At 40.6% G+C, this 24,016-nt stretch overlaps 1 protein-coding gene across 3 annotated transcripts in view; it reads right to left on the minus strand.

The window, feature by feature from the left end:
• LOC145417504 (WD repeat-containing protein 37-like) overlaps nucleotides 1-24,016 on the minus strand; it is a 390,073-nt gene that overhangs the window by 88,912 nt on the left and 277,145 nt on the right. For all 3 annotated transcript variants that reach the window (XM_080286217.1, XM_080286214.1, XM_080286212.1), the window contains exon 7: nucleotides 15,909-16,303. In XM_080286217.1, the coding sequence (XP_080142343.1) occupies nucleotides 15,909-16,303 (395 nt within the window). The remainder of the gene's footprint in view (nucleotides 1-15,908; nucleotides 16,304-24,016) is intronic.

The raw sequence follows: 24,016 nt of genomic DNA on the forward strand, positions 1-24,016 counted from the left end.
ACTTCGTTTCCCAACTTCCCAACTGAAGATTAGGTTTGGTTACATTATTAGGTGCAGTTAAGCTAGGGTAGGCCAGGTTTAAACACTTAGATTAGAACAGTGTCTTCTGCCATTACGTTAACAAATCAAAGAGTCGTCACACCAGAACAGCGAAAAACAGCGGGGAAAGATTTAACAAGAAATGTTTATTTACCAACCCAGAAATAATCAGAACAATATAACAGACTATCAGGATGAACTGATTTGGTAAGGTGCTTTTACTGCTTACAGCAAAGCGTATGTTTACCCCCCTCAAATCCTCAATGTTCGTGAGTTCAGAAATTTGTGTGCTCCCGTGGCAGACCTTGAAACCATTTTTTCAAAGCTATAAAGTCAGTTTCTTTTTCTTACAGATTTGAAAAGACTCGTCTGGTACACCTGGCTTTTTCCCCTCCTCCCTAAACCCATCTTGTGATTTGCTATGATTCGTGAAAGAAAATTAGGGGGCATGTTACATTAGAATTTAAACATAAAGTTAGGGTGCATGTTACTTTAGCATTTAAACATATCGACGAAACATCTGGGATGAAAGGACCGTCGAGCTGTTTGGGATGGTAGAGTAGGGTCGTGTAAACATACCAGTAACAGTTCCCTTCCCATAATTGTTCACAGTTTTTATGGCTCTCCCTAACTTAACGTTACTGACACCGGTACAGTAAAGCATTGTTCAAGGCTAGCAGCCATAAGGGGTTAATGGAAAACATTATTGTTTGTATCAATACTCTCTCTTTCACACATACATGAACGAACAAAAGAATATGAAATAAATGTACACTTAACTGTAAGGAGCAGAAATAACTGTATGCTCTGTCGGTCCGAAATGTGTTGGGAAGCGACATCGAACAAAGAATGTGGAACTGAATGCCACCTTACGAGAACACGAGATGAAAGTATTTTTTCTTATTAGTAAACATAATTGTTCCATTTCGTCCCCTATAATTGTGAAACTCGTAAATTTTCTTCCAAGCATACACCCTAATAACCTTACCAATTCAATTCATATTCTCTAGTTTGTTTTCTGTATTTTTCTAGTTTGTTTTCTTATTATCATAACGTTCCTTAAGCCTTACCTACGATTGTTTCCGGCACAATGGAAGAAACTTACTCATAATTAGGGTGCATGTTACATTAGCATTTAAACATATCGGCGAAAACATCTGAGATGAAGTGGCAGGCTGCCTGACTGTTTGAGATGGTAGAGGAGGGTCGTGAAAACATACCAGTGACCTTCGTTCCCTTCCCATAATTGTTCGCAGTTTTTATAGCTCTCCCTAAACCAACATCCCTGACACCGGTACAGTAAAGCATTGTTCGAGGCTGGCATCTATGATGGCGTTATTGGAATGCATTATTGTTTGTATTAATACTCTCTTTCATACAAACAGTACACTGAAGAATGAACAAAAGAGTGAACAGTAAATGTAAGACGAAGAAATAACAATGCTCTGTCGGTCCGAAATGTGTTGGGAGGCGCGATACCTAACGAAGAATGAAGAACTGAATGCTAACTTACGAGAACACATGAGATGAGTAATTTTTTTTTTTTTCTGATTAGCAGACAGTCTTGTTTCATTTCGTTCCTTAAAACTAGGAAACCCATTACTTTTCGTTTAAGCATACAGCCTAAAGACTTCACCAATTCACTTCATATTCCTCCAGTTTGTTTTCTGTGTTTTTCTATTTTGAGGGTAGTAAATTACCTTCTCTTGCTGAAAGATTTTCTCTTTTATCACGTTCTTTAAGCTGTACCTACGATTGCTTCGGGCATAATGGAAGAAACTCATCGTACACAAAAGTGGATTTAGTTTCCCAATTTCCCAACTGGAGCCCAGGTTAGGTCAGGTTAGGTTAAATTAGGTTAAATTATTAAGAAATTAAGCAAGGTTAGGCTATGTCTGGAGTATCAGTTGCCTCACCAAACTCCACCCTACCACCCTTGTGATCGAGTTGTGAGCAGGAGGTGTGGGTGGGGGCAGGGTGAGCAAGACTCTCTCTGGTTTATCCATGCCTCTCTCCCTAGCAACTGGATGCTTCCTGTTTAAACCGAAGCATTCGTACGGATAATTCTATGAATTACTGTACCACTGAACCATCGGGTCATGGCCCGGATATACCGAAAGCTGGATAATCCGAGCCTGGATAATCGAGCTTCCACCGTAATGTAAAATTGTAAGACGAAGTGGCGTGTGTTGTGGATGCTTACATGCAAACGAACAGACATAAAATGATTTGGGTGTGTTTGTGGATAGTTTCTTTGTTGGGGAAAAAAAAAAAAAAAAAAGTTGATGATGAAGGAGCAGTAAAATTCATGCTTTTGCCTTGGGTGCAACATGCCCCCCCCCCCCCCCCAAAAAAAAAAACTTTGTGCCCGACCTTTGCTACGAACTGACAGTCTTTGGTAGAGAAAATTTAACTCTTATGGTATGTGATGACGCTACGTGTTGACGTAAACAGATAAGATCATTATGTGAGTTTAGTTCTTGTGAATTACTGTATACTGTATTGTCATACAAATTATACTGCTAGGCTGACTTGTTTACCATTCACGATTACTACACTCGTGTGTATCTGAGAAGTGAGAAGTACACAGTCACTCCATGTTGACGACTTCAGTAGAGTTTTGTTTTCCTTTATTGTTGACTGATGACTCAAAAAGTTTCACACTTTTTTGTTTTCTTTTTGAAATGAGTGGGCCAAAAGTGATTCTTGGTCAAATATGCATGATTCTGGGAGGCCATTATTCACATGTTGATTAGGTCAAAAGTTTTTGCTTAAGTGGTAATGAGGACTTTCAAGAGGCTTTGTGGCAATCCTTGGTGGTTTAAATTTTTATTAAGAGTATTAAGAGGCAAAACTAGTTGGTTAGGTTAGGTTACAATGCACTGATGTGTCAAGTCGGCGAGATCGTAATATACACACACGTCTTGGATGTCTTCTAGCAGACATTTGCAATAACATATCTTTAAATATACAGTATTTTCAACAAATAATATGGGGCTCCTAGAACCTAACCCCGTATTTTACATGTAAATATATGTCACATTTTGGCGAGAAACTGATTTTGCACGAGGTTCTCCATAACTTATCTCATTTTGTATGAAGACTCTACTGTATGCCATGAAGCACGTCGTTATATAATGGGTCCATAGAAAATGGGGTATTGTGAGGTAAACTAGGCCGCGATAGCATTGCTGCACCTGATCTTCGATACCATTGTATTTCTTTTGCTATTTTTTAAATTTTAGGCTATTTTTCCCTTCATTTTCAAGCAGCGGACTTTTTCAAGCACGGACACTCGTCCCCCCCATTAGTCCATTGATTCGAGGGTTGACTGTGTATATATATGGCATGCATGCAAACACATGGATAAAAAGATGCCTAACTCAAGAGGAATTGAGAATACTAACTGAGAAGGAGAGGCAAAAACAAAGAATGAGGGAAGATCAGAATACTTTTTTTTACAAAGTAATTGGACTACAGGTAAGAAAGTGGTACATAACCAACAGGGAACAGAATGAAGGAAGGTAGTCGACTCAAGTCATGGCAAGTATGTAAACAAGATGGTTAGGTTGATGTACTCAAATACAGATGGAATGATGTCTAACTTATTAGAGATAGAAGACTATAAGAAAAGGAACCACAAATTGTCTGCCTAACTGAAACAAAATTAACTCCAAAGATATCAAACAAAACCCTAAAATTAGAGGAATACAACATATGCAGAAAGGACAGAAATTAAAGAAAGAGAGGAGGAAATATAATCTTAACAAAGAAAAATCTACAAGTCAGAGAAATAAAACTAGATATACCCTCACAAGTAGAACTGATTGCAGTAGAGATTAGTACATCTGAAGGGAAAGTAATTGTGGCAAATTTATACATGCCACCTAAAACAAACACCTGGGAAAGAGGGGAATATGAAGACCAGGTAGAAAGTATAATTCAGATAAGAACATCATTATATAGAATGAAAGAGAAATCTAAAAGAACTGTTTTAGCTGGAGACTTCAAGTATAAATTGGAATACTCTAGATGTAAAAAGCCATGAAAGCAGTTGGGATCAAAAGCTCTTAGATCTTGTGCAGGAGTTCTTCCTAACAAAGTATGTAAAGGAAAACACCAGAAAAAGAGGACCTGATGATCCATCTGTACTAACTCTTATATTTACCAAGCAAGAAAATGAAATTGGCAATATACTGTATCACCCCCCACTCTGCAAATGCAACCATGTAGTATTAAATTGTAACTTCCGGAGTGTATATACATTACCAGCAATAAGGAGTAGTTGCAAGGAGAGTGGAAAGGTTACAAGAGGATGAGAAAAAGGCAGAGTATAAGAGAGAAGTGGAGGAACGATTGGGCAAATATGAATTGGAGCAGATGGGAGACGTGGAAGGTGTGTGTAAGATATTTACAGAAGAAATATGTGCAGCATGTGATGTGGTGTGTGGAAGGAAGAGAAGACGGAGGGGGGTGCAAGGAACAGCGTGGTGGACTGAAGAGGTGAAACAGGCTGTGGCACAAAAGAAGAAAGCATACAATGAATGGATGAGAAATAGGGACGTGGAAGAAGTTGAGAGGCAGAAGAGAGAGTTATATGTGGAAAGGAAGAGAGAGGTGAAGAGATTAGTAAGAGAGAGTAAGAAGAGAGTGGATGAGGAATTTGGAAGGAATTTGAGTGTAAAGTGGAGGGACTGTAAGAAAATGTTCTGGAGAGAAGTGAAAAGAGTAAGACAGGGTGGAAGTGAAGTTAGCAGGGGAGTGAAAGATAAACATGGTAGATTACTAGTGGAGAAGGGAGAAAAAGTGAGCAGATGGAGAGAACACTTTAAGGAATTGTTGAACGTAGAGGATGGAAGTAATGCGAGTATAAAGTGGCTGGGGAATGGCTGGGAGAAGGAGGGAGGTGAGAAGACAGGTAGAAATCAGTAGGATAGAGGTTGTGGAAGCAATGAAGAAAGTTAAATCGGGGAAAGCCCCAGGAATTGATGGAGTGTGTGGTGAGATGCTGAAGCATGGGGGAGAGATAGTAGTAGAATGGATGTGGAAGATGTGCAGATTGGCCTGGGAGGAAGGTAGAGTCCCGGAGGATTGGAAGTCAGGTATAATTATTCCCTTGTACAAAGGAAAAGGGGAAAAAGAAGTGTGTGGTAATCATAGGGGCATTTGTCTTCTTAGTATAATAGGAAAAGTGTATGGTAGGATACTTATAGACAGAGTTAGAGAAAGAACAGAGAAATTAGTTGGAGAAGAACAGGGAGGCTTTAGGAAGGGAAGAGGTTGTGTAGATCAGATATTCATTCTTAGATCTTTAGTGGAAAAGTTTCTAGAGAAGGGAAAGAAGTTGTATGCGGCTTTCATGGATTTGGAGAAAGCATATGACAGGGTGGATAGACAAGGATTGTGGAAAGTGTTAAGAATATATGGAGTAGATGGGAAGTTGTTGAATGCTGTGAAGAGTATGTATGATGGTGCTAAGGCTGCAGCGCGTGTGGATGGTGAACTAAGTGAATTTTTCTCTTTGAAAGTTGGTTTGAAACAGGGATGTGTCATGTCTCCATGGTTGTTCAATCTGTACATGGATGGGGTAATAAAAGAGGTACAAGGTAGGGTAGTGGATGTTGGAGTGGCCCTGGTGAGAGAGGATAGTGTTTGGAAACTCCCTGTACTGTTGTTTGCAGATGATACTGTGTTGTTGAGTGAAGATGAAGGGAGCTGCAAGGCTTGGTGGATGAGTTTGAGAGGGTGTAAGAAACGGAACCTAAAGGTGAATGTAGGGAAGAGTAAAGTGATGGTCTTTGAGAGAGGTGAAGTCAGTGAATGTATAGCGAGGTTGGATGGTGAGGAATTGGAAAATGTGAGTACGTTTAAGTATTTGGGTAGTGTGATGAGTAAGGATGGAGGTTTGAGGGTGAAGTGCTTGAAAGGGTACAGCAGGGAAGAAAGGTTGCTGGTTCCTTGAAAGCAGTGATAAGAAACAGGGAAGTGAGCATGGAAGTAAAAAGTTACTACATGACAGTATTGTGATACCAACTCTAACGTACGGAAGTGAAGCTTGACGTTGTTGGAAGGACACAAGTCAAGAGTGAGAGCAGTGGAAATGAGTTATTTAAGAGGAGCTTGTGGAGTCACGTGGAGAGACAGGCTGACGAATGAGGATATAAAGGAGCGTTGTGGTGTTGATGTGGATGTGATAGGAAGCGTTGTGAGGAACACACTGAGGTGGTTTGGCCATGTGGAGAGGATGGAGGGTGAAAGAATGACGAAGAGAGTGTATGTGAGTGAGGTGGAGGGTGGAAGAGGGAGGGGGAGACCGAGGATGAGATGGAGGGATGGGGTGGAGAGGTATATGAGAGAGGGGGGTGTGAGTTGGGAGCAGGGTAGTGAAATGGCGGGGGACAGGGCGACTTGGAGGCGGTTTGTTTGTGGCCACCCCAAACGGGATTGAGGCGTCTGGCAATAGATAGATAGATAGAAGTTATAAAAAGTCTAAACTACAAAAAGGGCAATTATAATGACCTGAAGATGTAATTCTTAGAAACTGACTGAGTAATGGAACTTAGAGGACAACATTTAAATATTATACATAGAAAATTGTGATCTTTATGAAATAGGAGTCCAAAATTACATCCCACAGCACAAAGCAGCAGAAATGTACATAAAGAAATGGTTTAATATAGAATGTAAAAAAGCAAAAGAAAAAACAGATTTGCTGTGGAATAGATACAGAAGACATAATAGTGAGAGGGCATATAACAACTATAAACAGACAAGAAATGATTATACAAAAATAAGGAGGGAGGCTCAGAGACAGTTTGAGGAGGACATTGTAAATAAAAGTGATGATCAACCTAAGCTTTTTTACAGCTACATCCAAAGCAAACCCAATGGTAAAGATGAAATTCAGTCCATTACGGATGAGGGGATCACCTATACACAAGAGAAAGGTATTTGCGAAGCACTAAATAAAACCTTTCAATCACTTTTTGCTAAAGAAAGAAATTTTAAGAGAGATATGCTATGGAATATGCATCCCCACAGGTAGTACAAGATACACAAATCTCAGAAAAAGAAGTACAGGAACAGTTACGTAAATTGAACAAAGGAAAAGCAAATGGTCCTGACAGAATTTCAGTTGGGTGCTACATGAATGTGCAGATGAGCTACGCAGACCATTGTATTCAATATTTAAGGAACCCTTAGGTCAAGGTAAACTACCTGACATTTGGAAGAAAGCAAACATTGTTCCCCTATTCAAGAAAGGGAATGGACAAAATTCACTCAACTACTGACTAGTGTCACTGACCAGTGTTGTAAGAAAGATACTAGAAAAGCTGATACGGAAAGTTTGGGTAAAGCATCTAGAAGAACACGGTATAATAACAGAGAGGCAGTTTGGTTTTAGGAAGGGAAAATCATGTGTTACTAATCTGTTAAGCTACTATGATAGAGTTACAGAAACATTAGAGAAAAGAGAAGGATGGGTGGACAGTATCTATTTAGATTTTAAGAAAGCATTTGACAGAGCACCACACCAAAGATTTCTATGGAAACTGTACCATCAAGGAGGTATCCAAGGCAATCTGTACTGTTGGATGCAAGACTTCCTCAGAAAAAGGGAAATGAGAACAATATTAAGGGGAAATTACTCGTCATGGAGGGAAGTGACCAAAGGAGTGCCACAGGGCTCAGTGCTGGCACCAATTGTGTGTTTAGTATATATAAATGACATAGACAGTAACACTGGAAATAGAAGTTATCTAAACATGTCTGCGGATTATGCAAAAATTCAAGGGAAAATTACTAACACAGATTCCTGCAAAGAGCTGCAAGAAGAACTGAACAAGTTTCATGAATGGAGCAATAAATGGCAAATGGAATTTAATGTGGAGGAGGCCGTAGCACGGGCCGAACAGGGTAGTACTCCCGAGGGGAATGGGAATGCTGGTGATAGGGAGAGCTGGAGCTCCTGTTTCACTAGCTATCTAACCATCCCCCTTTGCTGACCTTTTCAGTGTGACAGTAACACGGAGAGGAGGCCAGCATACTCTCCCAAACATTTTCTCTAACTATCTATGCACTACACCACATGCACTTTACATTTCACACAACGTATCCCACTACGTTACAGGGGTTGGCGCCAGCAAGGGCATGCGGCCAGAAAACTTTGCCCCCGCTACCTAGTGGCGGACTTCTGGGGGGAGGCGTGGCGGGGGTTCCGCCGGCATAGATCATGGGTCCAGGGCGAGATGGGGCTCGGATCTGTGCTAGAGGGTACAGGGCATTGCGGTTCCCAGGCTGCCGCTTCCGCCCAATAGAGAGGGGCCCGAACCTGGGAGTAGCGCCCCAGGAGGCTGCCCTATCAGTGGGTGTATAATGGCGGGATCGTTGCAGTGCCAAGACGCGCTTGGAGGGTGTCCCTGCAGCTGTCCTGGCAGGGTGCCCCGAGGCCACTACCACAGCCACTGGTAAGCTGGTGGGCTAGGGGTCCAAGATCCATTGCCTGGACCTGGGATTGTGCAGTGAGTGGGACCTGTGCTGTGTCTGTCCCCATTTATTAATACTGAAGATGACAAAACAAAAAAGGTTTCAAAGCAAGCCTGAGGACAGTAAATCACCCATGGGGATGAGGGTGGGTTCATGGAATGTGGGAAGTTTGAGGGGAAGAGCAGGGGAAGTCGTTGAGGCATTCAGTAGGAGGTGGGTGGATGTGGCATGTTTGCAGGAAGTCCGGTACAGGGGTGGATCAGCCAGAAAGATTGTTGGGAAGGACTGTTGCTATAAGTTGTTTTGGCAGGGGGGGACAGACGGATATGGAGGTGTTGGTGTGATGGTTGCAGAGAAATGGGTGGAATATGTTATGAATGTTTTGAGAGTAAGCGATAGGATATTGGTAGTGAAAATTCTGTTGGGAAGAAAGATAGCTGTGATTATATCGGCATATGCTCCACAGGCAGGATTGGATGAATCAGAGAAAGATAGATTCTGGGATGATTTAATACGTGTAGTGGGTGGTATGCGGGATGATGAAATAGTGATTTTGGGAGGGGACTTAAATGGTCATGTAGGTGAAGCAGCACAAGGTTATGAAGGAGTGCATGGGGGATGTGCATATGGTCTAAGGAATGCAGAAGGGGAAAGGATACTCGAGTTTGGGGAGGCAGTGGACATGATTGTGTGCAACACATATTTTAGGAAAAGAGACAGTAGGTTAATTACGTATGAGTCTGGGGGAAATAGCAGTCAGATAGATTATTTTCTGGTTAGGAGGGCCGATAGGAGGTTAGTGAGGGATGTTAAAGTTATAGGAAGTGAGGAGTGTGTGCAGCAGCACAAACTATTGATTTGTGATATGGTGCTTAAAGAACAAGTGATGAAAAAGAGGACTTATGTACCTAGGAGGAAAATATGGAAGCTGAAAAACCAAGTAGTAAGGGATGCCTTCTATAGCGAGTTGAGGAGAGTGGTGGCTGAACAGGAACCTATAGACAGAAGCGTTAATGAACAGTACAGAGCCCTCAAGAACAATTTCTTGAGAGTTACTGATGTAACATGCGGCTGGACAAGAGGACCACCAAGACATAAAGTAACTTGGTGGTGGGATGAGGGTGTAGAAGCTGCAATTAAGGAGAAAAGAAGGCTTTTCCGGGAATGGAAGAAGGGTGGTAGCAAAGAGGAATATTTGGCTGCCAAGCGTAGGGCTAGGAGAGAGGTATACAGGGCAAAGTCTGAGTCACAGAGACAATTACTTGATAACCTAAATCATGGGGAAAGGAAAAATATATTTAGGGTGGCAGGTCAGATGAAGAGGGATAATCGGGATATCATAGGTGAGCAGTGTGTGAAGAATGATGAAGGAAGGGTAGTGGTGAACAGTGAGGATATTAAAGATGCATGGAGAGAGCATTATAACCGGTTGTTGAATGAGGAGTTTGACTGGGACAGGGAAGGTTTGGAGCCAGCAGATCCAGTGTCTGGCCCTTGGCCTTTGATTGATACTGCTACTGTGAATGAGGCAATAGGCAGGATGAGGGTGGGGAAGGCAGCAGGTGTGTCTGGGTTGACTGCCGAAATGTTGAAGGCCTCAGGCGATATAGGGGTGAGTTTAGTCACTGACCTGATAAACAGGATTATTTATGAGTGTGTTGTCCCAGATGATTGGCTGAAGAGTGTAATTGTAAATGTGTATAAAGGGAAGGGTGATGCCCTGGAAAGAGGAAATTATAGAGGTATAAAGCTTTTAGATCAGATAATGAAGGTAATGGAGAGAGTTTTAGAAGGTATGATTAGAGAAAGAGTGAATATTGATGAGATGCAGTTTGGGTTTATGCCAGGTAGGGGGACCACTGATGCCATATTCATTGTTCGACAGCTTCAGGAAAAATATATTGGTAGGAGAAGGGATCTTTATTTTGTTTTTGTTGATTTGGAAAAGGCCTTTGACAGAGTCCCTAGAGAGGTGGTGATGTGGGCAATGAGAAAGCATGGCTTGGAGGAGTGGCTGGTTAGGGTGGTTATGGCCATGTATGTGGGTGCTCACACCCAGGTGAGAGTGAATGGAGATTTGAGTGATGAGTTTTCCGTGAATGTTGGTGTGCATCAGGGGTCAGTCTTGAGTCCCGTGTTGTTTATCATGGTACTTGAAGCCCTTTCACGTGACTCTAGAAACAGACTCCCGTGGGAGTTGTTGTATGCTGATGATTTGGTGTTGATTGCAGAGAATGAAAGGGAGGCGGAGGAAAGGTTTAGGAAGTGGAGAGATGGTATGGGGCAAAAGGGTTTAAGGGTAAATGCAGATAAAACAAAAGTGATGATATCTAGGGTTGGTGGCGGTACTGTCAAAGACAAGGGAGAGTGGCCATGTGCAGTTTGCCACAAGGGCGTGGGAAGTAATTCCAACTTGTGCAGTGTGTGTGATAAATGGGTGCATAAGAGATGTAGTGGTATCAGAGGTAGACTGCGAGATAATGCTGATTTTATGTGTATGGCGTGCCGGGGTGAGCAGGTGGAGATTGTCAGACGTGAAAGGATTGAACTTGCTGGTGAATCTCTTGAGTGTGTGGAAGAGTTTTGTTATTTGGGAGACATGTTGTGTGCTGGAGGTGGGGCTGGAGCTAGCTCTGTGGCTAGGGTGAGAAGTGGTTGGAAGAAGTTCAGGGAGCTCTTGCCTCTCCTGACATTGAGAGGGCTCTCCCTACGTGCTAAGGGGTCTTTGTATGCAGCATGTGTTAGGAGTGTAATGCTGTATGGTAGTGAGACCTGGGCAGTGAAGGAGGAAGACATTCGCCGGCTCAGACGTACTGAAATGACAATGATTAGGTGGATGTGCAGTGCGTCCCTGCGTCCAAGGCCTGGAGGGGTTGGGTTTACAATGGAAGAGTTGAGAGGTAGGATGGGACTGGAGTGTATTGGTGTTGTGATGAGGAGAGGTAGATTGAGGTGGTTTGGACATGTGGACAGGATGGGGGATGATAATTGGGTGAGGAAGGTGAGAAGTGTTAATATTGGGGGTGGGGTTGTGAGGGGTAGACCGAGAAAGACATGGGACGAGGTCATTAAGTGTGACCTTAGGGTTAAGGGACTGAACAGGGAGGCTGCAATGGATCGTGCAGCGTGGAGAGCCGCCATTAGGTGACCAAGGCCGACACATGCAAGCATGTTGGAGCCTTTAAAAACGAAAACGAAAAGGAAAAGTGAGAAACGACCAGACTGGGATTATAAGTTAGGAAGATCAACCCCACAAATATCAGAAAGGGAGAAGGACCTAGGAGTAATTATCAGTAACTGACTATCTCCACATGATCACATCAGTGAGAAGGTTCATAACATGTATACAATGCTTGCTAATATGAGGAGAACATTCACATACATAAATGAAGATACGCTGAGAAAGATAATAACCTCATTCATCAGACCAACCCTGGATTATGCATCAGTAGTCTTGAATCCTCATCTCAAAAATACATAGATAAGACTGAAAAGGTACAAAGGGCAGCCACAAGATGGGTACCAAGCTTAAGGGATCTAAGTTACAAAAAGGCTAGAAAAACTGAATCTACCAATGCTGTACAAGAGAAGAGGAGACATGATTATGTTATATAAATGCATCTTAGGAAAAGAGAAAATAGACATAAATGAATATATATCATATGGGGAAGCATCAGCAGGAGGACATTGCAAAAAACTGCATAAGAAGAGAGCTGATAAAGACATATGGAAATATAGTTTCCCAAATAGAGCAATTGATCAGTGGAATGCACTACTGAATCATATAGTGTCTGCCAAAACTATTCATAAATTCAAGGATATGTATGATAAAAATGGTTTAATACATGGGACAGTACGAGCTTGACCCATTCCAGTAAAGATACAATTAGGTAAGAACATGTGCGCACAGCAGATATCAACAAATCTAAACTAATCACGGTACAGATAAAGAAGAAATTTAAAAAAAAAATTTGAGACAAAAAGGAGATGGCAAATAAAATGAGCACACTGAAAGAAGTATCAGAGGAAATCTGTGATAAAGACATACAGGAATACGATATAAGCAATAGGTCAAGACCCATAAAAGCCCCCAGAGTGTGAACACTGTGAAGGAAATACTAAAAAATGCAAACAAACTCACGGAGAAAAAAGAATTTAAAAGCATGAATAAAAAGGTGCTTTACTCAAGAGGAACTGGGAATAGTAAACGAGAAGTGGGAGGAGGCAAAAACAATGGATGAGGAAAGATCTGAGGAAGAGAAATTTTCTTTACAGAGTAATTGGACTGCAGGTACAAAAGTGGTACATAATCAACAAGGAATAAAATAAGGAAGGTAACAGACTCAAGTTATGGCAAGAAACAAAACAAGATGATTATGTTGATGTACTCAAATGTAGGGGGAATGGTGTCTAAATTATTAGAGATGAAAGACTATGATAAAAAAAAAAAAGGAATCACTTATCATTTGCCTACCTGAAACAAAATTAACCCCAAAGATATCAAATGATACCCTGAACTTAAAGGAATACAATATATGGAGAAGAGACAGAAATTTAGGAAATGGAGGAGGAATTATAATCTTAACCAAGTGAAATCAACAAGTCAAACAAATAGAACTAGATATACCCTCAAAAGTAGGAATGATTGGAGATTAACACATCTAAAAGGATATTAATAGTGGCAAAATTTATACATGCCACCAAAAACAAACACCTGGGAAAGAGGCAAATATGAAGATCTGGCAGAAAGTACAATTCTGAGTTTAAGAACACTACTACACAGAATGGAAGAGAAATCTGAAAAAATTATATTAACTGGAGATTTCAATACAAATATAAATTTGAATGCTCTAGATGTAAGACGCCATGAAAGCTGTTGGGATCAAATGCTCCTGGATCTTGTGCAGGAATTTCTCCTAACACAGCATGTAAAGGAAAACACCAGAAAAAGAGGACATGATGATCAATCAGTACTAGACCTTTTATTTACTAAGCAAGAAAATCATACTGACAATATAATGTATCACCTTCCATTCAGCAAAAGCGACCATGCAGTATTATTGCAACTTCAGAATTGCACATGATATAGTTACCAGTAACAGTCTAAACTACAAAAAGGGCAATTATCATGACCTGAAGAAGTAATTCTCAGAAATAGATTGGGAAAAGAAGCTTAGAGGACAAGATTTAAATGTTATATATAGAAAATTCTGTTATTTTTATGAAATAGGAGTCCAAAATTACATCTCTCAGCGCAAAGAAACCATCCATCCATCCATCATCCAATCCTACATTGCCCCATGAGGAGCATAGGAGCCCTGGGCTGGCAAAGTTGGTCTGACATTTAAGATGAGTGATTCAGAAATGAAAAATATAAAATGGTTTCATACACAATGTAAAAATTCAAAAGAAAAAAAAAGAGATCTGCTGTGGAACAGATACAGAAGACACAACAGTGAGAGGGCATATAACGACTATAAACAGGCAAGAAATTATTATACCAAGATAAGGAGGGAGGCTCAAAAACAGTTTGAGGAAGATTTAATAAATAAATGTAGTAATCAACCTAACCTATTCTACAGCTACATCCAAAGCAAAAATAAAAGTTAAAGATAAAATACATGCCATTACAGACGAGGGGATCATCTATACACAAGAGAATGATATTTGTGAAGCACTAAATAAAAACTTCTAATCAGTTTTTATAAAAGAAAGTAATTTTGAAAGAGATATGGAACATTGATGCTCACAAATATTACCAGTATACAAATGTCAGAAAAAGAAGTACAGGAGGAGTTAAGTAAATTAGACAAAGGAAAAGCATATCGTCCTGACAGAATTTCAGGTTGGGTGCTACATGAATGTGCAGAAGAGTTAAGCAGACCTTTATATTTAATATTCAAGGAATCCTTAGGTCAAAGTAAACTACCTAATATTTGAAAGAAAACAAACAATGTTCCTCTACTCAAGACTGGAATAGACAGAATCCACTCAACTACCAACCAGTATAACTGACCAGCGTTGTATGTAAGATACTAGAAAAGCTGATAAGAAAAGTTTGGGTAAACCAACTTGATGAACATAGTATGATAACAGGAAGGAAGTTCAGTTTTAGAAAGGGAAAATCATGTTACTAATCTATTAGGCCACTATGACAGAGTTACGGAAACATTTCAGAAAAGAGGAGGATGGATGGACAGTATCTATTTAGATTTCAAGAAGGCATTTGACAGTACCACACCAAAGACTTCTATGGAAAGTGTACCATCAAGGAGGTATCCAAGGCAACCTGTACTGTTGGATGCAGAATTTTCTCAGAAAAAGGGAAATAAGAACAGTATTAAGGGGAAATTACTCATCGTGGGGGGAAGTGACTAGCGGAATGTTGGCACCAATTATATTTTTTGTATATATAAATGACACAGTAACACTGGAAATGGAAGCTATCTAAATATGTTTGCTGATGATGCAAAAATACAAAGGAAAATTACTAACACAGATTCTACAAGAAGAATTAAATAAACTTCATGAATGGAGCAATAAGTGGCAAATGGAATTTAATGTGGACATGTGTCATGTAATTAAGTTTGGTAAAAGTGAGAAAGTCAGGGATTACAAGTAAGGAAGATGAACCCTACACATATCAGAAAGGGGGAAGGACATAGGAGTGGTTATCAATAACAGACTATTTCCACCTGACCACATCAGTGAGAAGGTACATAACATGTATACACTGCTTGCTAATATGAAAATATCATTCACCTCTATAAATGACATGCTGAGAAAGATAATAACATCATTCATTAGACCAACCCTGGCCTATGCATTAGTAGTCTGGAATCCTCATCTCAAAAAACACATAGAAAAGATTGAAAAAGTACAAAGGGCAGCTACAAGATGGGTACCAAGATAAAGGGACTTAAGCTATGAAGAAAGACTGGACAACCTGAATCTGCCATCACTACAGGAGAGAGGGAAAAAAGGAGACATGATAATGCTATACAAATACATCTCAGTGAAATAGAAAATGGACATAAATGAATATATAACCTATGGGGAAGCATCAGCAAAAGGACACTGCAAAATAAACTACCCGGTACATAAAAGGAGAGGTGATAAAGGTGTAAGGAAATTCAGTTTCCCAAATAGGGCAATTAACCAGTGGAATGCACTACCGAATGAAATAGTGTGTGCGAAAACTATTCATAAAATTAAGGATATGTATGATAAAAATGGTTTAATACACAGGACAGTATGACCATGACTCATTCCTGTAAAGATACAATTAGGTTAGAACACACACACACACACACACACACACACACACACACACACACAAACTCATGATGCAAGTATTAACTATTCAGTATACAAACACTCACTCGGTGTGTCCTTGAAAGACAGAGACAGAGTGTATGGTCTCCCGAAAGTCCCACAGCCTGAAAGTTGTATCTTTACTGGCAGTGACTACAAGGCGTTGTGTTGGGTGAGAGGCACAGTGAGTTAGTTCTTGGTCATGACCTATCAGCTGAGACAGGAGGTCCCCAGTGTGAGTGTCATAGAGGTTGGCAGTGCGGTCCCAGGCTGCAGTGATAGCTTGGTCACCCCCAGGCAGCCAGTCTGCAGCCATTACTACACTGGTGTGGCCTGTCAACTCTCTAAGGGGGGTCCGCAGGGTGGCCCCAACCCCACTTTCACCTCGTCCACCACCTTGGCAGAGATCGTCATCATCCTCACGATCACTTCCATCTACTTCATCCTCGGAGGAGTGCACACGCTGTAGACATATCAGAATGAGCATGTAGAATGATAAAAGACTAACCACAAGAAACTGCATCAATGCTTCATATGAGTTATAATGAATTGCTGTACTTTCACTCTAGAAGAAGTATGTATAGTCACCCTCAATATTCAGAGGGATTAGGTTACCAAAAATACTGTGAATAGGTAAAACCATGAATACTCTTCAAGAATTAAACATAAACCCCTCATGAGATACAAAGCCAGCCGCCCCCACTGTATCGTATGCAAAATATAAAGTTGAACAGACAATGAAATAACAGCAAGTGCAGTGAAAATTAGTTTTGAATCTAGATTAGTACACAAAATGAAAATGAAATGGATATGAAGTAAGAGTACAGCACAGTAGTACGTAATCTATATTCTTGTTACTCACCATTGCATTCTGTCAGGACTGTCGATACTGGTCCAGAATGTGAGCTGTTTGCAGAATCATTTAATCTCATGCAGGTGGTAAGGCAACCAACCAGAATACCAGGTAATCCTGACCATAATGCCTATCTCTTGGATCTATTCCTGACAAATAATCCAGATCAATACAGGATAGAAGTACTGTCACCACACGGATCCTCCTATCACAATTTCAACAGTAGTCAGCTCCCCCAAACCTCTCCGTTCTGAACCTGTCAGGGTGACCCAATGGCACTTTGACAAGGAAGACTGGAATGGGCTTAGAAATTGTAGGCATAATATAACAAAATACTATATGTAACAATTATATATAGCTAGAGGTAACAATATGTAGAACAGGCAGTTATGTCGGAGTCCTCCAGGAAGAGTTAAAGAACACATCCCCTTGCCTAGATGAACCAGGAATGTCAATTCACATAATGTATATCCACAATCCTTGTTGTCCCAGACCATCAAGAATTCTTAACCATATGATGTATTTCAAACTTCCTCGTAGGCCAGACAAACAAGAATTTCATGACGTATCCACACACGTGGAGTAACCAGCCCTAGTCAGTTAGTCCATGTAATAGGAAATTTACCATACACATCCTCCCCAGGCTGTATATAATGTCAGAGAAGAAGGGGTTGGAGAGTAGGACTGTTAACACGAAGGTCAGATACAATGAGAAGGAGTTAGAAAGAGAAAGGGAAGAGAAGGGCTAGTGAGAAGGTCTGACGTTAGGGTCACTCTCTGCTAAACTGTAACTCATTCTTATTAACTGTGTGCAAGAAACTTAGTAATCCAAGAGTGCTGTAACTCACCTCGTTGACATTACATCTCACTACTTTATTCTGGCTGAGCTTAACGATCCATAATTGATTGCCCTATCTCCCTACAAGTACTTAAGACCACACTATAGAGATTGGTGAACAGATAACCTTCTCTGTATAATTACACCCCTCGGCTATGTCTACTTACATTGATTGAGACAAGAAACTATATCACAAATACACGTAACGGACCCGGTTTGTTCGGGAGCAATTTTAGGCAACATTTTTGGACTAGCTACAGAAAATGATCTAAAGGAAATAAATAACAAATTTAACAAAATAGCACAAATACTCTCATACCAGCATAAGTTAGCTGATACTCAGAACACCTTAATGCTGACGATTGTAAAGAACCTAAGGAAGGCAGAAGCATCAACTCTAGGAATTGTGGAGAAAGTAAATGCACTAGAAGGTAACAATACACTATTCCAACACCTCTCTGTGATCACAGAACATACTGATGTAATAATACTACAGTTAGACAATACTAGAGCTCAGTATCAGGCCTTCATGAAAGGAATTGCTAATGCTGATAATGGAATGATCACCATTAATTTACTACCACAGTGAGGCAGGAGGTCAGCATTGTCATCATTTGCTAAGATTCATAACCCATCAATCAGTCCGAGTGCCTGACAACACCAACCTGCCATCCTACACCTGATGCTGTCATACCAGGACCTGACCTACCTCAACCAAACCCTAAGTGACGTATGGGACATCTGACCTCCACCACCAGGAAGAGGAGAGTGAGTGTCTTGACCCCAGATGTAATCAACAAACACCACAACTGTATCTCCACTGCTATTCTAGTGAGTTGATTTATTCTAACCAAGGTTGTATTAGTTAACACTTCACCACTTACATAACTATCCATAAAATACTATCACTTAGTTTACAAACCAAGCAATTACAGTGCTTGTCAGAAGTATCGAGCGCCTATGGCAGGGCGCGCAATACTTTTGGCAAAAAAAGAATCACCCATTTTTGGTACTAAAAATTAAGCCAGATGTTTGGGCTGCTAACATGACGTCATGGCAGCTTGAGGCCTTACTGCGCGCTGGTTGGCTCCCGCCTTAGTTGCCTACGGGCTGCGTGAAAGAGAGGAACTCCGCCGCGCCTCCCTCTGTCCTTGCACCATTTTTTACCTAGTGTCCCGCAGTGTTTTGGTTTTTGCCACTTTGTTATGGCCCCTACCCGTGAAATCATATCACAGATCATTGCTCTAAAGGAGGCAGGCCACCCCACGAAGGAAATTAGCGAATTGGTTGGTGTGGCTCGATCGACAGTGCATAGGTGGTGCGCCTGTTTTTGAGTGGAAAATAGTGGTGATGTTCCAACAAAGAAATCACGGTCTGGTAGGCCCTGGAAAACTTCCCCGAGGTCTGTTAATGTTTTAAAATGTGCAGTGGAGTCTAATCCTCGTATGAGTGCAAGGAAAATTAAGGAGAGCAACCTGGAAGTGTTTGGTGAGGTTTCTGTGTGCATGGTATCTCAAAGAGTCCATGAACTTAGTTACATAAGTCACAGGCCTATGAGAAAGCCTCTTCTTACACGTTACCAGCGACTTCGTAGGCTTGCCTTTGCTAACAAGTACCTGTACCTTAACTGGGGTGAGGACCAATGGTTGTCAGTGTTGTGGTCTGATGAGGCAACGTTTAATGTTACCTGTAATCGAGAAGCGCGTGTGTACCAGCTCAAAGGTAGTGACCCGCTTGACCCCCGTTACGTGGAGAGCACAGTTAAACACCCTGATTCACTCATGGTATGGGGCTATTTCTCTGGGAAAGGTTTAGGGAAGCTTGTTGTGCTTCCCAAGAACTACAGAGTGAATCAGGACGTTTATCTGGAGCTTCTTTGCGATCATTTACCTGAGTCCTTCGAGCTCACAGGTGCACGAGTCTTTCAGCAGGACGGTGCACCTGCTCATAAAGCCAAATCGGTCACCAGTTGGCTTCGTGACTGCGAGGTATCATTCATGAAAGACTGGCCAGGCAACAGCCCAGACCTCAACCAGATAGATAACCTCTGGTACCTCGTAAAGAAGAATCTCCAAGGGAAGGATGTGAGCTCTCTGACTAAGCTGGAGGCAGCCATTCGTGACTCCTGGGAAAAAATACCACTCCAGCACCTCAGGAACCTCACCCTTTCACTTCCACGACGTCTCAGGTCCATGAAGAAGTGTAAAGGATACCCTACCAAGCATTAAAGGTAAATAAAATGCATTATTTATATGTTTTTCCAATGTTGAGAGGTTTGTTTCATAGGGGCGACGCAGGGCGCTCGATACTTCTGACGAGCACTGTTATATATATGTATATATATATATATATATATATATATCCATCATCATAAATATTACAAACTACACAGTGAAAGACAATGACACAATTTACACTTACATATGTGTTTTATAATTTTAATTTTATAAGCAATCAAGAGAAAAGTAAAATATGATTCACTGCGTAATCCCATTATGCTAAGTAAAGTTCCACAATTAGTGCCCAAAGGATCAACATTGACAAATACCCTTACACAAACACCAGAAAATGATCAACAAAATATAAATTCCGAAACACCATCAGAAGCACAAGAACAAGCAGAAAACCAGACTCAGGAAACAAAACACACTCTAGATAAAGAACAGCAAACAGATGCAATTTACACTGAAGTAAGTGACGATGACACTTGGTCAGAAATTTCAGATGCAGAGTGAGTGAACTTTATACAAATTTGCTTCCATTTTACTATAACTTAGACCATAGAGTATTAAGATCAGGAAAAACATATAAATTGCCTGTAAATGACAATTGCGAGAAAAACACAGTAAAGATGGCTAATGTAGATGAAGCAAGTACTAGTGCAGTACCTTCTCCACAAAATTCCAGTAATACTCCACTTCCAGTGTATATTTGTCATGAAGACAATGAACTGCCAAAATTCTCTGGTACGGAAAGAGATAAGATTGACATAAACACACTTATTGAACAATGTCAGCAGTATTTCATTAGGAGACACATTACAGATGAGAAAGGAAAAATAGCTGTTCTTTCAGCCAGAATAAACCAAGAACAATGCCCAGCGGGCAATCTGCTACAGTCAGACAAGCTGTTGGGAGCTTCAACATTTGGGCAGTTTAAGACAGAATTCCTTAAGAAATTCTCGAGAGGAAAGAATTTTCTTGGTGGTACAATCCTAGAATTACACAAAATTGTAGACCTACTTACGTAAACACACTCAGGCTCAGATCTAGGAGAGATTACAGCAGATATTTCCACCATTAAGACCCTTTTATCTACCCTAGAAAACTCAGACTGGGTCACAGGGGATGGTAATATATCAACAGTGCATGTCGTTGACATCATTGCCTATATATCACCTCCATGCCAATTTCCTAACAGGATATAACAAATTTCAAAAACTATCCCACATAATCCAGGGATGAGTTTACTTGAATTTATTTATGAGGTGGAATTAAACTGCAATAAAGCTGGTGTGACTGACACATCACAGGCAAACAGGACAGGGATCAAAGTGTCAGAAATCGTAGCAGAGATAAATAAGTCAAGTCCTGGCAAGAACCAGAGACAATCTCGACTAATTCAGAAACAAGTACAAAGTCAGGTTAGCTCAAGGACACCAGGTAACAGGGCTGGTACAAAAGCCTGGCCAAAGTCCCAGTAGACATCGATTGGCACAAAGACAAGCAAATGGATGATCACCTCATAGGTCGAACTCAAGTAACACTCTCTGTTATTACTGTGCAAAGCCTGGTCACACAAAATTGGAGTGTTACATTAAAAAGAACGAAGATAGGCAAAAGGCTTTGAGGCATTTTGCAGATATCATAGGTCCTCCAGTCATTGGACCTCAGATTGCTTAATGATAGAAAAATTGTTACCCATCTATGTGTTGGGGGAAGATCGTACCAGCACAAAAGACGACAACACATAACACACCCAAATAAACAAATAGTCAACACAGGAAGTCTCTTTGGAAATGAATGCATTTTGGTCTCTGCTTTATGTGAGGAGGAAGAGATTTCATTATTTTTGGATTCTGGCTCACCAGTGAATTTAATAATGCAAGATGAGTTAGCAAGAATTTTTAGAAATAGAAGAAAAGTGATGTTTTTGGAAAACTCAGACTTAAATTTATACACAGTGGATGGTAAAGAAATACCAGTTATTGGTATGACAGAGTTAAACATGAATTTCACAGACACCACAAAATCATTCACTACCACCTTTTATGTAGTAGAAAAATTATCAATTGGAGAAGATATGCTGCTTGGACTTAACACAATGAGAACACAAAATATAATATTGATGCCACATTTCAATGGAATTCATTATGACAGCGAATTCATAGAGGAAATTTCATCTTATGATAATACAACCAGCAATTATGGGAAAACTAGTGTCACAAGAACGATTACACACAAAACCAAAATGAGGGAGTCCGATGCACAACTTCTCAAAGAAAATGAGCGCATAGACCAGCTGCCACAACCCAAACCCCACTCATGACTCACTCACTCACAGTGCAAATGTGACTCATCCACTTACCCAGCCAGCATTAATTATGATATAAATTTACCACCAAAATCACTCATGCAAGTTACGATTAATAGTAAATTGAGAAATTGTAATGTCACTGCATTAGAAGAGACAGTTAGAATAAATGGCTTTTTGATAGAGAGTGCCCTGTGCTAGATGAGTGACAAGAGTGAGACGAATGTCATTTTAGCTAACACCATGAATGAAGATAAGATTAAGAATGGAACCTATATTTGTAGGTTAGAAATTTGCCCAGCTCCTATACGCGAAGTGACAGTAGCAGCGGCGTCAAGCAGAGTCAACTCATCAGACAGAGAGTGCATAAAAGGAGAATTTGATTCACTCAGGTCAGTTCAACGTAGACAAAGATCTCTTAGATCTATTAATGAAACACAGACAAACGGTAGCATTACCTGGAGAACAATTAGGGTGTGCTAACTTGATTACGCACAAGATTAACATACACCCAGACACACAACCAGTATATATACTGGCTTATAGGGTCGCGCATTCTCAACACACCCTGGCAAAACAGTATGTTGAGGAAATGTTAAAACTAGGTATTATTGAACCATCTGTCTCCCCGTGGAATGCCCCATTATTTTTTGTGCCCAAATGAAATGGAAAAATGTGTGTGGTAGTAGATTACCACAAATTAAATCACCACACAATCCTTGACAGGTTTCCTATGCCACTGTCAAGTGACGTCTTACAAAATATTGGACCAGAAAATAATGTATTTTCCACAATCAATTTGCTCAATGGCTATTACCAAAATAGCCTCGAGCAAGAATCACGCAAATACACTGTTTTCTCCATGAATACAGGGCACTACCAATACAAACGAATGCCTATGGGATTGAAGACAACACCAGGCACTATCCAAAGACTGATGAATTATGTATTGTCTGGAATGCTGGGAAAAGGAATACTTGTCTATCTAGATGATATACGAACATCTACAGAAACTAGACCAGCTCCTATAAAAGTTTGCTGATGCTGGCTTAAAAATTAAGCTGTCTAGTGCAAATTTTGCTTTAAGGAAATAAAATTCTTAGGCCACAGACTAGATGACCAAGATATTCACATGTCAGAGGACAAAATACACACGGTAAGGAATTTTCCAAAACCAACAAATACAGATGAAGAAAGACAATTTGGGGGGCTTGCGGGATATTACCGCTCCTTTATTAACCAGTTCTCTCATATAGCACAACTGCTATTCATTCAACTGAAAAAGGATTCTGTATTCCAGTGGGAAGAGGAACAAAACTAGCATTTCATGAATTAAAAGATAACCTTACATGTGCACCATGCCTTGCCTATCTTAATTACACAAAACCATTCATAATTTGCACAGATGCTTCCCTCAAAGGTTAACGTGCTGTACTGATGCAAGAGCATAAACAAGGAAAATATCAACCCACTGCTTTGCCAGTAGACAAATAAAAGGAGCAAAGAAAAATTACTGTACAACAGACTTACATGCGCCTAGCAGTAGTATTTGCTCTACAGAAATCTTGTGACCTCCCGTACGGATACGAAATTCACCTATACACAGACCACAAGTCTCTCATGGGCATGTTCTAAGAAAAGCTCCTCTCTAGGAGGAGAGGACGATGGAAATGTAAAATCCAGAATTACAATGTAAACATTCACTACATAAAAGGTAAGGTAAATTTAGCAGCAGATGCCATATCACGAAATCCGTTACCCAATGTTGCTACAATAACTCCATGGGAATCACTCGCCAACAATGATGAAACAATCCCCTCAAATCAAGAAATTTCACAGGCACAAAGACGAGACCCAGTATGGTCTAAAGTAGTGATCCTCCAATATCCGACATAATAGAGCCATAGGCAGGACTGGATAGTGGTACTATCTGGATATTGGGCCCCAGCTTA

Source organism: Coenobita brevimanus, chromosome 14, assembly GCF_032717465.1.
Source record: "Coenobita brevimanus isolate Jiangsu-jjx chromosome 14, ASM3271746v2, whole genome shotgun sequence".
NCBI lineage: Eukaryota > Metazoa > Arthropoda > Malacostraca > Decapoda > Coenobitidae > Coenobita > Coenobita brevimanus.